The 16,578-nt window shown below is 38.1% G+C and overlaps 1 protein-coding gene across 1 annotated transcript; it reads right to left on the bottom strand.

Moving 5' to 3' along the window:
- Positions 1-2,339: 2,339 nt before the first annotated feature.
- Positions 2,340-15,319, bottom strand: LOC139738709 (probable tRNA N6-adenosine threonylcarbamoyltransferase). The gene is made up of 13 exons (XM_071649343.1): positions 15,178-15,319; positions 14,484-14,544; positions 14,041-14,099; positions 13,277-13,378; positions 12,960-13,033; positions 11,044-11,139; positions 10,271-10,320; positions 9,509-9,587; positions 7,769-7,834; positions 6,478-6,568; positions 4,492-4,567; positions 4,051-4,149; positions 2,340-2,702 (listed from the first exon to the last, which is right to left on the bottom strand). The coding sequence occupies exons 1-13, from the start codon at positions 15,290-15,292 to the stop codon at positions 2,663-2,665; spliced, it is 1,008 nt and encodes a 335-aa protein (XP_071505444.1). The 5' UTR covers positions 15,293-15,319; the 3' UTR covers positions 2,340-2,662.
- Positions 15,320-16,578: the final 1,259 nt, after the last annotated feature.

Genomic DNA, 16,578 nt, shown 5'->3' with positions numbered 1-16,578 from the left:
GGTAAGATTGATTTTGTGTGTTTTTAGTTCTGCGTAATCAAAAAATTGAATAGAGTTACATGTAACAAGCAAAAATTATTCCTAGCATTGATTTTCTTGCTTCCAGGTAGTTTCTAGCTGCACAAAAAGTGCAAAAATTTCCACTTTTACAGTAATCACAAGGAAACACAACCACAACACAACATGTTTGGTGAGGACGTTTGCCCCACAGGAAGATACCTTCAAGAAATTTTGATATAAACCCAGTGTATGTAAAAATTTGGAAATTGCTGGAAGTTTTCTAACAATCCTCAAAAAGTGATCAGTCACTGGTGGCTGTGTCAAACACTACATAAACGTAATAAAATACAATGTTTAGTTTTCTGTAGCCCATTTCCTTGTGCTGTTATTATACACCCTTTTTGTTTTTATAAGGCAGATACAACAATTAGTGCATTGATATTATTATTATAACTACTTCTTTACATGTTTGTTTGTTTTTTAGGGGGAATGGGGGTTAAGTGCTTTTGTTATGGTTGATTGTTGTTGACTTTGTTGCTAGTTTGGGCAAGATTAAGGCATGCTATAGAAAGTCTGTGCATAAAAATATGTATACATGTGAGTATATATATATATATATATATATGTTGGCTTTTTTTTTTGTTGTTGTTTTTTTGGTATGTTTGTATTTGTATTTTGGTATTTTTGTATTATTCTGGTATAAATATTAATTTTCCGGTAAACTGTGTGCTTAGAAACATCTGTATTAAGCGCCTTATAAATGTATTGTATTATTATTATTATTATTATATTCATATGCGGCTACACACCTCATTGATAGTTTTCATGGGATAAGAACCATGAAAATACCCAATGAAATGAGCACAAAAAAAAAAAGATGTTTTCTAAAAAGGGAGATTTATTATACAAGCTGCATCCTTACACAAGAAGGAAAGGGAAAAATGTATGAATATTCTATATACAGACTCTATTCACCCTGTTCTGCTCTACAATAATCTTAGAGATGTATAATATAAACACACACAATGAATGCATGCTGAATGTTCAAGTGGCATGGACCTCCACAAGAAGTATTCTTGACGATCCATTCACTTCATGCATGATTTTTGACACATGGGGCATTCCCCAGCTGGTGCAGAACCATGTTCTTCAGTGTAAAACAAGAAGTGAAACAGGAATGCTTCCCAACATTCTTCCCCCAACTACTGTACAGCAAGATGTTTTTGGGGCATGAAATTTTTGTTAATTGGAGCTGACAGCCTTTTTTGCAGCATGAAATTTTTACAAATTGCCACTGGCATTCAATGCATATAGCATAGACAGGAACTTTCGCATGCATTTTGATTATGCCAAATCTTGGCTCTCGCGAAATTTGCGAAATTAAAATGCACACGAACATTTCTGGTCCTACAGTACCTTTGCAGACCTTACATCTCACACAGGGAAACCTGTTATATCAAGCTTTTTTGTACGTTTATGAGTTATTGGTTACAATGAGGTCAAATTGGCACTCCCTGTGGCTGCTTTGCTATGGGTTGTCCCTGTACTGCAATCTCCAAATATACATATACGGAATAATGCAACAGTTACTGCTATTCCAGCATGTTGAAATGTTCCCTAGAACATCACAAGCTGTATCACAACAATTCCACGACAAGGAATTTGTTTTTCCGCATTTTTATGTGTGCTGTTATTGACTTACTAGGTTGAAACAAGAGTCTCATAATCAGTGTATTTGTGCAATAAGAATGATGACTCGCATCCTTTCCCTAATACAAATATTTACAGATCCTTAGATATCTAGCTGTTTGTCTACATAATATACACATTGCATATGATTCACTTTTGGAGAAAGAGTTTGTAAGAAATGAACAATGATAAGACATTACAAAATTAACTGAAAGCCATTACATAATCAACTGGAAGTACTTTTCTGCATTTGTTGAGAAACATCTGTACCACAAAGCCATTCTCCCTGGGGTAAAGCGTGTCCAAACACACGGTATTCACCGGCGAATTAAAACACTTTGTCAAAGGACATGGTATTCACTTAGGGGAAAGGGCATTTGTTTCAATATGGCTGAAAGGGGAAATATTAGAGGACTGCAATGGTCCCTAACCATTTATACAAGACTTGATCAAACTTATTCAACTCAAATGGACATTACGGGAAGGGTATAATGTAAAGTAATCAATATGATGAACTCCATAATCATAACTGTAATCAGGGCTGTGGAAGATAATTCTTTTTTCCAAACCCATGGAAAATCCTGTGTCGTGGTAGGTTCACAACTGTTTTGTCAGATCTCAGATAAACTTCTTTACTTTTTTGTTGTTCTTGTTTATAGCCAGAAAAATTCCATAGGACAGCACACAGCAATACCAAAGGGAATCGGGGTCAGTTTCAGTGTGTTGATGTGGAGGAAAAATGTGAATTCTTTCCTGAGAGTATGTCTAGAGGGCAGGAGTTGCAAGGGTTCACTCAGAAGTGACTGGATAGGCCGTGCTGAATGCAACATTCAGTGTCTCCTGGGCATGACGCAGCAGATTAACATGGTGCCACAAAAAGTGCAACCAAGCACCAGAGTTCAAAGGTCAAAGGCAACATTTGAGGTGGACTCCTGTAGCCAGGGATGATACTAGGTGGGTAATCTGGGTGTCGTCAGTCCCGCCACGCTACCTCCACTTCATCAGTTCTGTACCTGATGGTAAAAATCAACATCATTGCTTGAATTTACAACCAGACATAGCAATTAGTACAGAAGATGGATACACCAACACCATGAAAACTTAAAGGGGCTGTACAGTACTGGTTGAGGTGGGGATTCATGTTTTGAACATTCCTAAGTGAGATAATGAGAAACCTCTTATGAAATATGAAAGAGCATGTAATTCTAAGAAGGATTCAACGTTTATTTGATGAAAATTGGTTTTGAAATGGCCAAGATATGCAAAAAAGTGATAATAATAAAAGGCGACAGGCCACAACTTTATTAGGATCTCTTTGTTTCACCTTGTTTTTTAATATCTCAGCCATTTCAAAACCGATTTTCATCAAATAAAGTGTTGATACCCTTTAGAATTGCATCTCATAGAGTGGTTTCTGAATATCTCGCAAAACGCTAAAAGCTAAATCCTCACCTCGACCAGAACTGTACACACCCTTTAAGTAAAAGTGAGTGTCATGGTATTAATGGCATCAACTACTTCAAGATTTATTCCGCTTTTCTTTTTTCTTCTTCTTCTTCTTTTTTTGGCCTGATTTTATGCTGGTCAACTAATCACCAAAAGTTACTCCACTTCTGGTTCAAGAACTACTGTAAAACGAGGGATGTTCGCGTGCATTTTAATTTCGCGAGAGCAAAGATTCGCAAAATTAAAATGCATGTGAATGTTCTTGTCTACACTATAGGCATTGATGTTAGACGCAACTCGCGAAAATTTCACGCCGGCGAAAATTTCATGCCGGCAAAAAAGGCTGTCGGCTCCAATTCGCGAAAATTTCATGCCGCGAAAACATTGTGTCTTATAGTACCTGGTACTTTTCAGGCAATGACTTTCACACTACACTGCATAGGGAATTTGAGGCTAAATCATAGATACACATGATATTTGTAGAAGCACACCTTCATTACCACTGTTGGGTGTTGCGTCCAGAAATGCAATGTTATACACAATAAATAACCCATCGACATCTACCCTTGATCACCAACAGCCATACTGTGACATGAGTTCATGAATTAAACTTGACATTCTCATAAAGTACCAGGTATGCACAATGCTTGTGTGATTAAAAACAGAATTTGGAAATAAAAATTATGGAAAAAATGAGAACAGAATCTCATATGAGATATTTGAAATTGCAATCAACTTTTATTTTGTCTATCCTTGTAGTTGATTATTTCTCCCCCCCCCCCCCCCCTGTACATTATAAGAAAATGGAATGATGTCTTTCAGCTGCTGTGAAGAGCAAAGAACACACTCCCTTTGCAGCAACTGGCATTGTGACAATTTATGTCAGTGTACATTGCTTCTCCTATAGTTTGTTACCTTTGTGTGCACCAGGTTTCTTCCAGAGGGGTGGTGATCCCAGAGTTGAACATCTCCCAGCCAGCCTGTGCTATCATGGCCCCATTGTCGATGCAGTACCTATCAATTCAGACAACGCATGTAAAGATAAATTCAGTCTGATCAACCTTCAGGCACAATTTAATCAGTTACAAGATACAACTGAAGTTAACAACAGATGATAACCAATGATAGTTAAGTCCAAAGTGAAACACACAATTTTTTGTCATGATTAATTACCGGTTCCAAGAAGTAGACGTCTGTGGATAGAAATAGCACCGATCCATCAATTCTTATCATTGTATCTCACAAAACATCACAACCCTTTTAGCATAATGAGTTCCTTATCATGAAAAAGAAAAAGAAAGGGAGAAGTGTGTGATTCTAAACTTAAGACCGAGACGAGACCAAAGCAATCCTCACCTGTCGTCCGTGGCACACAGCGATGCTCCTCTCTCCTCCGCCATCTTTCCCATCATCTCCTGTAACCTGGCGTTGCCTGGAGGGAGGGGGCACAGCGTGTGGGAAATAGCATCAGTGACTCAATCTAGCTGGTAATCAACCCTCTGAGTACCACAATCTCAACAAGCCAGGGACATTGCACACAGACAGCTTACCAGTGGGAGTAACACACTCCACTCCATGTGAGATGGATTATTCAGAGTTCATAGAGTTATATCAAGAAACTGAGCATTGAAAGTTTCACTTAAACAAAACCAAGAATTAAAAGGAAAATGATGTGGAATTTTGAAGTTCTCGCACAATTTTACAAAGAAGTAATATTAGTTATCATGACATACACATATTGGCGGAGGTCATGATGTTATCTGATTTAAATGAAATCTATGCCACTTTATTTGGCTTTTAGTTCCTCTTTTAATCATTCCAAAAATGAACTGGAGTTTCTCTTGAACACAGCTCTAGCAGAAATCACAACACTATGATCTTGCTGCAGCTCACATTACATAAGGTATCTGTCTATGTGCTCCACAGGTACAAGTCAATCGTAGTATTGCAACGTCATGCTGAGAGGGTTAAAAAGTAACAGGTGATTGCTATGCAAAATGATACCATCTCGAAAGAACCTTGAAATCATCAACTGATTTTCAATTTGTATCAATCAAGATTTCAGCATATCTTACCAAACAAATTAGACAAACAGTTTGATACAAATGTCAGAGAAATTCTTGGTGACAAAACCGTCCTTGCTCCTCTACAAGTCGTATATTTGAAAATATTTTTCTTTCTGGTCATTTGACAAACATTTATTAAATCAGCAAATACACCAAATCCCTTACCCTGCAAGAAAGATATAAATTTACCACCAATAATACTGACATAATATGTTAGTGAACAGCCTACAAACATATGTGACCCGCTACAACAAAATGATCCTAAAGTCGGGCGAGGTCGATTATTTGAAAATTGCATGACACAATTCCCTAATCTTTCTGCTTTAAATTGATATATAACACATCTTATAAAAATAATCGGCTGCGGAGATATCGATGTTTAAAAGAGAGCATGTCAAGACGTCTGAGAAATCACTGTTTCGAGAAAAGCGCCCTAAAAGTTCTCCTTACGACGCAATCACAATCAAGAGACACGCAAGTCAGTATTCACCTCCGGACAATAGAAGTTAAGCCCTAGCAACCCCCAAAATGCTCATTCAAACACAGCGTCGACGGTCTCCTCACCGACCAATCAGTAACCAGGATGTCAGGAGAAGCGGCTAGGCATAGCGCAACCCGCCCGCACGCACCAGTCGACTGGGCAGTGTGCGAGCTTCACGCTTCGGTTAGTGGCAAGCAGCAAACTGACCTATGAGATCACTCTGGTCGTTGTTAGGGGCGGAGCCTATGTGTGGCGCTCAATCCAAATGTTCGAACCAGTTTCTGCTTCGTTGAAACGCCAAAAAAACATGGCCCAGAAATACGCAATTTTTTGGTCTTTCCTTTCATCATTTTGCTTCAAAATTTCGACAGATGATAGAAGACATGTCAGACTCTAATAATATATCAAATTCAGAAAATCGTAAGTTTTGACCAATTTTGATGCTCTAACTTTAAACTCGATTTTCACGGCTTCGACCGTGCGCGACTTTAGGACCATTTTGTTGTAGCGGGTCACATATACCTGAATGATAGCATTCAGTGCAAGTGAGATTAGAGTATTAATTGACAAATACAAATCTAACTTGGCTATCAGTGATTACATATCCATCTATCCTATACTACACATACATCAACATATAGAGAGTAGATGCAGCAATATGTATTAAAGAGATGAGATTTCATGGTTTGTTTGTATGTACATATGGTGATAAAACAAAATAGAAGACACCAGAGTATGTGGGAAAAGGAATACTGGGCCTGTGACCTTTCACATCCCCAGTCTCCATCTACTTACATCCGACGCCTCCTACGATGAGGACCTCCGATGACCCACAGTGTGCCATAGCACGCTCTGTGATCTCCACCAGCATAGCAAACACAGTTTCCTGCACAGTAGGGTAAAAGCAAGCCAGTTTTAACAATGTACCTGTATGTAAATCCATGGATACAACTCTGCCCACACTACCTGTCTTCCCCACCTCTCTCCCAAAACTAATAACGACCATGTCAATTAATCCATTTAAGATTTAAAAACATTCCAATGCTCTGAATCCAGTTTGCATATCACTTTTTTGGGCGACAAAACCTTGTATCTCAAAAATGTCAAATGTCCAGGAGAGCGAATACACATGCCAGCCAAAACACTAAAACAAATAAGATCACTTTTCCTTTGACATGCTGTGGTGGCTTCATTATTGGGGTAAGACAGATTTTTGACTGGACTTAATTGATAATCTAATAATTATTCAAGAAAGTGATTTTAATCAAACTTTGAGATACAAGGTTTTGCCACCACAGCGATGGTAAATTAGCTGTTGCTGTGTTGGGCAAGGCATGGCCAAGCTTTGGGGTTGCCACATACATTTTTAGATATACAGGCTTGCATGTAAGATTTCAATATGTCAGTAAACTACCCTACAGCCCGAGCGGCAGGTGAACATTTTTAACTTTCATGTGCCTGTGAAAATGAATATGGCAAGCTATTCCACTGGCATTTGAGTGATACTCTCACCCATCAAAGCCCAGATGTGACGTAATGAAAGTGAAACAAACCAATTTATACATAACAATGCCAAAGTCCTTCACGGAGGCTATCACATTACCACATTACTAAAGGAGTATCACATAAGCCCTCTTCAATGACACTACTTTTCAGGGTGCCTTTGCTGATCTGCAGATAAATCTTGGGGTACATGCAATTAATCACCCGATGATACGATCAAACTCCTTCTCGTTGCAGGATGATAATAGAAATGTAAAAAACTTCTTACAGACTTCACCAAAGCAAGTATGAAAAGTAATACAGTGAAATCCTCAAAAAACCAAGGAGTATCACAACTTGATGCCCGTTTAAACAAATCTGTTTTTGGAAATTAAGATATACAGACAGACAGCAGACAGACAAACACACAGACAGACAAACATCACAGACAGATAGACAGATAGACAGATAGACAGACAGACAGATAGATAGATAGACAGAAAGATAGATAGATAGATAGATAGATAGATAGAGATAGATAGATAGATAAAGAGAGAGAGAGAGAGAAAGATAAAAACAACAAAACTATCATTTACTGCTGTACCTGTAATGAAAAGCACAGATCTTCTGGTGTGCATTCGCCTTTCTTCAGCTTCTTGTGAGCTACATCCTGAAGGGAAATAATCACAGACAGCATGAAAACATTTCAGTACTGATATCAAACTATAGCCCAGTCCATAAACGGACACATGAAATGGTTCTTGATGTAGAAAGCTCCATGAATGTCCCAGTCTACTGAATTAGCATATTTGATCATAAACTTCTCTTTCCTCCCCCCCCCTTTTTTTTCTCTTTTACGACATGGAAAAATTTACTGAAATACTTCTATCCACATTGGCCCACCATGAAAAAACAATTCTGCTGAGGTGTGTAAATGTATGGTAGTATATTGTCTTTGGGGAAGCAGCCCATTGATGCATTCCCTGCTAATTTCAGGCTCATTCCATCTTACAATGACATTTGGGATTACAATAGCATGTGTCAAATCTGTAACACATTTATCTGCAGGCCTACTCTGCACACATTACATTTCTTCTGATGGTGAAGCAAATGCAATCTTCTCACAGTAGCAGGCTAAATCTATTACAGAAACCAGCTGCTATATTAATGTGACCACACATTAATTGTTGCATATTTGCACAGCACATTAACACTGATTTTAACCACAATGAATGAACTTTACAATGAAACCTGGAATAGCGTTTAACAAATGAAATTTACGCCACTGAAAACAGCAAAAGACAGAAATGTTCAACATGTTTGGAAGGCGAGATATCCCAGTTTTTAGCTGTCAGCACTTACCTGGTAAGTTAAGAATATTCCTTAAAGGGATCGTATAGTTTTGGTTGAGACCTAATTTCAGGTTTCTAACATTTTTTGGTGAGATAATGAGAAACCTCTTATGAAATATGAAAGAGCATGTAATTCCACGAGGAATTCAACGTTTATTTGATGAAAATTGGTTTTGAAATGGCTGAGATATCCAAAAAAGAGCGATTCTAATAAAGTGTGGGACCCACGTCTTTTATTAGGATCGCTTTCTTATACTTTGTTTTTGGATGTTTCAGTCATTCCAAACCCGATTTTCATCAAATAAACTTTGAATTCCTCGTAAAATAGTATGCTCTGTACTATTTCATAAGTGTTTTCTTGGTATCTCACAAAAAGTTAAAAGCCCGATTCTCATCTCCACCAATACTGTACCATCCCTTTAAACAACTGAGGAATATATCGAAATGATCACTCTAGGAATAAAGCATAGAATAGGCATAGAAAATGCCTCTTTAAACCAAAGTTTTTTGACCCTTGACCTTACGGGATTTTTCCCAAAGTCTCATTGGTGCACCTACACCTCATGTAGCTCATCTGGACTAGGTACTGAGAAAATCCACTGAATCTATTTTTTTTTTTTTTTTGGGGGGGGGGGGGTTGTGTTTGTTTTTCAAAAATTGCAAAAATGAGATTTTGGGTTGACAGACAGACAGATGAACAGACTGACGCCCCCAAAAATGTTTAAGCTTTGTAGCTGAGGCAGAAATATTGCTAAGACTAGTTGCTTCATATCATCAATTTTGATAGCAATTCTTGCTAGAATGGCAACTTCTTGCAGCAACCACCAATCAGGAGGGGGGATTTTCATTACTACTATGATACATGCCATCACAGCTATCAAGAGTGGCTATCACAGCAACTTTCTGTGAAATGGAGCCCTGGACCTCACACAATATTACATAAAAAGATGAAGAAACAAGAAAAAAACAAAAGAAGTTCATGTCTGAGGTACCTCAATGTGAGATAGGAGACCAGAGAATGATACGTCCATCCCTTTGACCACATATGGCAGCTCAATGAACTTCTCCCCTCTGAAAGAAAAAATAGGAAGAATGTGAAAAACAAATAATGATGACTATTCTGAGGAAAACACACACACACACAAACATCCATAATACAAGCATATACATAAACCTCCACACACAGAACTGTACACGGACTCTTGCACACTCAAAGTATTCAGTAATGACATCTCAACAGGCACTCACTTCGAAATATAAGCTGTGACCTTAAAATTTATAGCACAAAGATTACTGATGAAACTTCAACCTTAAGCTGGCATGAATCGGTCCACTGGATGACACTAAACGAAAAAGGAATCTACTGGCATACACATTTGCTAACGTACAATAGCCCATATATATCATGTTCCTGGGAGTTTCTCTATGCTTAAGAGTGCATAAAAAGGGAAGGATTGGACGGCAGAGCATGATAAATACTGATGAAACAAGATAACTGGGTAAGATATACCAAGACTGAGAAATCAAAACAGTAAAAATTTAAACACAAAGAGTTTTGATTACTACGCTAGCAACAGCAGGGCAGGTAAGGACTTGTCACAAAACTCTTCAAGGGCAATCAAACTTTAACTTGCTTTAAAGGCAGAACAGTAATTCAAATCACTTGAAGACTTGCATACAAAAGAAAAAGGAAGCAAAGACCAATATGATAAGAGGTTATCTCACTACAATAAAGTGTATAAAGAGGATAATACCTTTTGGCCATCTGTTCAATGTTGTATCCTGGACTGGGATCATTCGAAAGCTGAAATGGAAAGGTTTGGGATTGGCATTCTAAGTCAAGCCTGATTTAATTCACTCATTCAAAGTATTCCTCATCACTGCTTAACATATCTTGCTGTTTATCTTTGCACTGACAAAAAAATAAAAAAGAAGAAAACATGGACACAAGAAGAGGAGCAGAAACCACTCAATACCTTTTGGTAACATGCACTAACAGTGACAGCATAAAGTCTTCTTACGGTGTTATCACAGATCACTTTGTTGATTACATGAGCTATATATGATTTTTATCAGAATGGCAAGGCAGGCCAAGGAATGGCTGATGGTGGGATTTGGAAGTGATACAGAGGCTGGGTTACACTTGTGAACCTAGGCACAGGACCACAGTGATTGTCGAAATCTGTTAGTCTATCCCTGGTTATTCACCTGGCTTTACATGTACAGTGACAAAAATGCCTCCCATAGACCTATTATGTATAAAATCATCTCACTTTTGAAGTGCTTACTTTTTTAAAAACCATGTTACAAAATTTACATTTTATATATCACTGCTAAATAATGAAGATGCCATCAATTTGATATTGATCTATATCTAGTATAGATGGAGAATTGGTAGGGTGCAATTTGACTCTATTAAATGTTGGTATCAAGAAACAAACACACTCTTCACTTTAGTAACATGAAATCAACATCTCAACATTTTAAGCACACCAAAAAATTGTTAGATATCAATAAGGATCTTTACCTTCAGTATTCTTGCAAACCTGTCTAGGCAGTTGCCAACAGCAATATCTATGGTTTCACCAAAAATCCTGTATCTCTTCTGTGAGTATGCAATCACCTGGTAAGGAAAGACAAAGAAAAACAACAGTTGGAAATCTTTATTTACACTAGTGATACAGAGAGCCTCAATACATAGTTCACAGAAAAATCACAAGTTGAATTTTGTTTGTCATATTTCTATTAACACGCCCCAGTAGCAACATGAAATAAGCTATGTGCAACTGGTCTATGTTGAGGCAATAAGGTGGACGAAAATCAAACCAAATGAAATGAACAATTAAACAATGTCTTTGTCACCCTTTGGGGCAGATGCATGAAAAGCAAGGAAAGAATGCAAAGCAACACAAATGTTCTGAAAGTCATATATGTAAATTGTCATAATGAGACAGATCTTTTTCACAAAATGTAAAGTACAAATCGTATCTGAGACATCACGACAAAAAAAAAAAAATAAAATATTTGTCAGAGGTTGAAATAAATGCATCAGCTTATCTTGAAATCAATACGCAATATGGCAACAGCAACACTGACAATGACATGGACACAAAAAACATAATGAACACTCTGACAGATAAAAGCAGACCAAAGTATGGACTGTGTGGACATCAAGATATGTTTACGTCTGAGAAGTAGAAATGCCAATCCTCTAAGCATCAAATAACAAGACTCTTGACACTGGCTGCCTAAACTCCTTCGTCTATAAATTCCCCTCAATTACGGATGTAGACATAACATCAATGTTTACAGACAAATAAGGAAGTGGATTAACTGCAAGAAAAGATGGCCAGTTTCTCTGGATGCCTGCAAATATGGCTTCTTTCCAAGGACAATCCGAGACTTCGAGGGGCCCTCTCAACACATCAGTGAACTGCCCTCTGTTGAGCAGTTCAAGAGAATCATAGAAGCCAACTGAGCAATGGCAGAAACCTTTTTACCTGCACAACGAACACCTGTACATACATCTGAAAGAGCACACAGCACTAATTGCATCCACTGTCAGAAACACCACACCACAAACCCTCATCCAGTTGCTGAACAGGCTTTGATGAGAAGCATCATAGAAGTAGAAATAGAAGCTCAAATGAAGAGATGAATATGAACTAAACTACATGTACTTTCACAAGCTTGTAGGAAATCATCCATGTTTGCCAACTCCTTCAATTCAAATCAAATTCCATCCATAAGATGACATCTGGGCCCCATTTCATAAAAGATGTTAGGATAGCAACTCTTGCTGGAATGACAACTTCCAATAGCAACAGCCAATCAGGAATCTGGATTCTTGCCATTACCATAACAATTGCCATCCCAGCAAGAGTTGCTATCATATCACATTTTTATGAAACGGGGCCCTGGTGTCAGAATAGCACACAGTGAAGCAAAGCTGGAACTATTCATTGATTTAGCAGAGACATCACTTCTCAAAATTTCCTCACATTTTCCATGAATGTTCAAGGCCTCTTTTGACTGCCTTTAAAGAGAGAGGAGAGAGAATGAGAGAGTGGGAGAGAAAGGAAAAGCCTGATATTCCAAATAGTGTACTACAGTGGACTCCTATTATAACAAAGTCCTCAGGACCAGCAGTTTCTTTCGTTATATCAAAATTTCGTTATAACTGAACAAATAAACAATAAAAATACATAGAGTGGATAATGTTGCAGCCTGAATTTTTACTTCGTTGTAACCGGAATGTCTTTATAACCATGTTCGTTATAACAGGAATGCACTGTAGAAGCTTGAATCAAAATGAATGCTGTGAATTATTCACCCTCTAAGACTTTTATCGCATTTTGCAATAGACCTGCTTTACTTGATTTGTGGTTTCGATGGTGATTTGAAAGAGAGGGTTACCTTTCTGCATATCTGGATGCTACTTACCTGTGTGTTTCCACCACTGACATACAGGACTGTAGGATTACTTGCTCCTGTCACCAGTCTTCCCATCTCTATGTCTGATTTCCATGTGTTCAATACAGCAGTTAAGGTACGATTCATGTTCTACAGGTTGTATGTTTTCATCTTTTCCAAATGAAAACAAAGTCATTTCTTAAAGATCATGGAAAACCTGAAATATCAGTCAGCAGATCTTACTGGAAAAATCCACTACTATAGATAATACATTTGTATCTTTAGTAATCTGTTAACTCCATTGTCAAAAGGAATTAGGTATGACTTGATAGGTAGAGTAAGGATACGCCCAATGCAGTGATTGACACCAATAATAGGAACATTCCAGAGCTGGGCCACTGTTCTCGCTACCACGGCAACTGAGACTAAAGGAGCACCCATGCCAGGTCCTGTGGGGGAAAAATGACAATGTCTACACATCAAAAATGTTTCCATTACCCTGTCAGCAATGTTTTCTAAATTTCCCCCAAGTTGTAAGATACTACATAAAATGTTTCAGCTCACACAAACTTCATCAACATTTATATAAGGCTATTATGGAAGCCAACTTTGAAAAAAAAAAGTGAGATATCTAAATTGAATATAAACCTTAATTTCAACAAAATTTTTAACAAGACCATTTTTTCAAAGCTGACTTAAGATACAACTGTAATGACTACTGCAAATTTATGATCACTGAAATATATCTTAATATGTTGTTCATGTACTGTAGATAAATGGTATGATAATCATTGTTTACTTCCATTACATTCAAAATCATTCTATTATCATCATAATTATAATCATTATCTGTATGAACACAATTAATACAATGGTAGCAGTAACAGGAGTATAAGTACACCTATAGGTGTATATAAATTGACTGTCCTTTGGAATGAAAATATGGAAATGCTGCACAAAGGATTTAAATCATGGGATTGCTGAGTAACAAAGCCATGTAATCCATTGAGGACAGACTGATTTTGCTATAACATGCATTTCCCATTGAAACTCATCCTCAACGGGTTAATCACTGCAGTCCATTGGCTTTACATGAAACTTTAAAACTCACCTTTTGTGTAGCAAACACAGTCAATATCCTTTGGTGTTAGTTTGGCCTCATCAAGAGCTCTGAAAAGGGAATCAAGGATGATGTTTATGAGTTTAACACAAAAATTTCTATGCTTTCTTGCTACCTATTCCTAAAACCAAGTTGCATCCACACACAAGGCACTACACAGTCACAACAATGGAATTAAATCTGTGAAACATAATAGTTCATTTAGTCACAGATAAATGTTAATTGGTATGACATACATTCATTGCATTCACCAGAAGTAGATAATATCAGGCCTTTTTCTTGCTCACTCAAACAAAACATAAGAACAAAACACACTCAAACAAACATAATGTACCGGTATGTTGGCAGTTACATTAGTTTGTAAAGTTTGTACTAAGCAACTGCTGATAACGTTTACAATTATTCTTTAAGACCAACAGACCCAAAAGACTCACTTCCTCAAAATGGACATGATATGCTGCTGATGATGTTTGGCTGTATCACGAGGCTGAAAACCTGTTGGTGAAAACCGATACGAGAAAAGGGAAGAATATCTGTGTTGAAGCTGTCAGTGTTATGATGAGTTCATGTGAATCTAAAAATACCAGCTTTCATGGTTTCTAAAAAAATTCCCTCTAGCAAAATGTCTTCAGCTCTTTTGGGTAATATCACTTCAAGTATAATTTTGAGGTCAAGATACATCTTCAGTGCAAGGCCCTTGAACCTTGAACCTTGGAGTGATAATTCCATTCAGCAGCTCCTTGGAACTACCCTGGCCCCTTCCCAATGCCTAACATATTTTTACTGTATACTCTATGTTCTCTCTGCTTTGAAGCCTATTCATTGAAAAAGAGAAAAAATCTTTCAGAAATGATGCACTCATAGAACAGACACAATAAAGTTTGGATCGGACATTTTGCTGCCATTATATGAAGAAGCAAGAGATAAGGTCAGTCTCCCAAAATGACAGATTTAAATGCCCACCTCTACTGTCTGCTTACATTACATTATCATTATTTTTTGATAAACAGATATAAGAATGTATACAGGAACTCATAAGAAATACAGATATGAAAATGCAGAATAGTCTACACACAAGGAGTAACTTGCAAACAATGTTTGGAAAGTGAGAGTTCTTGATTCCAGTACCTTCTCCAGGTGGTGTGATGTATGTATGCCGTGGGTTTGAGAGGACCTCTCCATCTCTCACGATGCCAATACCAAGCTTGTTTGCACTGCCCTCAAATCCTATCACAGTCGGCATCTTGTTACTTGTATACCAAGGTGTCCTTTGTTAAATACTGATTTGGGGTTTCACTACTGCAGAATAAACAAAGGATAATGGTACATTAGTAATAATTATTACCATCTAGTTAATTTATTTCAGTCTCAGATCTGTTTGTATACAAAACCGCATATAATTCCACAATAACGCCATCCGAAACCTATGCCTTTGCGCACGGTCAAAATTGGAACGGGAGGTCAAACCTTTGTGCTGTTTTTTTATAGGCTTGCCTGGTTTTACTATCATACTAGACGGTGTTGCTAGATCTATTCTGAATTAAAGCAAAAGACAGCATTCAAATACAACATGTCATTGTCATTGACATTGTCTAGAAACTATTTTCAGGGATGCCAAGTTCAAAAAAAATTTATGAGTGAGATTTTCATGACTCGGCATCTCGGCAAGCGAATGTGCGCGAGAGGGGTCCCCCCCCCCCCCCCCCCCCCCCCCCGCCCCATTGAGCTTTCTCAATTTTTAGCTCTTAATGGTGCGATCAGGTGCATACTTAAGTGACTATTTTTTACTTATTTTGAAAGACAAAAGGAAAATATACCTTCAATTGTAACTATCACTTTAATCCTTTGAGCTATGCTCCTTCATTATGGGCCCAAATTGCAGACTTTGCCCGATGCGTGAGAAAAATGGGTTACCATGCGTGAAATCGTGAGACGACCCCTAAATGCTGCCTTGAGTCTCACTCAGAATGCGAGACTTGGTAGCTCTGCATTTTATTTGCCGACACAAGCCCGAGAAAAATAAACCACTGGGCCGGGGTCTGGGCACCGATCCGATGCTGTACACACCTAAATTTACACTATTTATACATGGCACCACAATAACTCAATTTCTGCATCATTGTTAACACAGAGACTCCAACCCCAAGCACCTTCTGATCTGGAGATTCTCCCGCCGGAAACCCCTAGCAAACGGGAGACTCCAAGTTGATGTGTGCGGAGCGCGGAGTTCCTAGGATTCTAGATGTTCTCTGTTGCTATCTAAGGTTTATTTTTTCAACATACGATAGAAATAAGTTAGAAATCCTTTCCACCGCCACCGGGAGACAGACACAGAGCCAGGGCGGGAGAAATCAAATCTCAAACGGGAGAACGGGGGATTGTGCAAAAAAAGGCTTTCGGCGGGAGATCTCCCGTCGAAAACGGGAGAGTTGGAGTCTCTGTTAACATAGCAAATAACACTCGCATTTCAAAACACAGTAAGGTGTATACTGCTCCCGGGGCCTATTGGGTGGGTGTGCTACGGCCGAT

This window comes from Diadema antillarum, unplaced genomic scaffold, assembly GCF_040938485.1.
Source record: "Diadema antillarum isolate AM-2024a unplaced genomic scaffold, OU_Dant_1.0 seq00000765_RagTag, whole genome shotgun sequence".
Lineage (NCBI taxonomy): Eukaryota > Metazoa > Echinodermata > Echinoidea > Diadematoida > Diadematidae > Diadema > Diadema antillarum.
The sequence above is the reverse complement of the archived record's forward strand: the minus strand, read 5'-3'. Positions and strand labels throughout refer to the sequence as shown.

What these genes read in the sequence shown, in the direction of transcription:
- LOC139738709 (XM_071649343.1), bottom strand. Translation starts at nt 15,292, where the DNA reads ATGCCGACTGTGATAGGATTTGAGGGCAGTGCAAACAAGCTTGGTATT. An exon ending in CATCGTAGGAGGCGTCGGAT is followed by an intron (nt 4,568 to 6,477) that starts GTAAGTAGATGG and finishes CCCTCCCTCCAG; the next exon opens with GCAACGCCAGGTTACAGGAG. An exon ending in GAAACCTGGTGCACACAAAG is followed by an intron (nt 2,703 to 4,050) that starts GTAACAAACTAT and finishes TTTTACCATCAG; the next exon opens with GTACAGAACTGATGAAGTGG.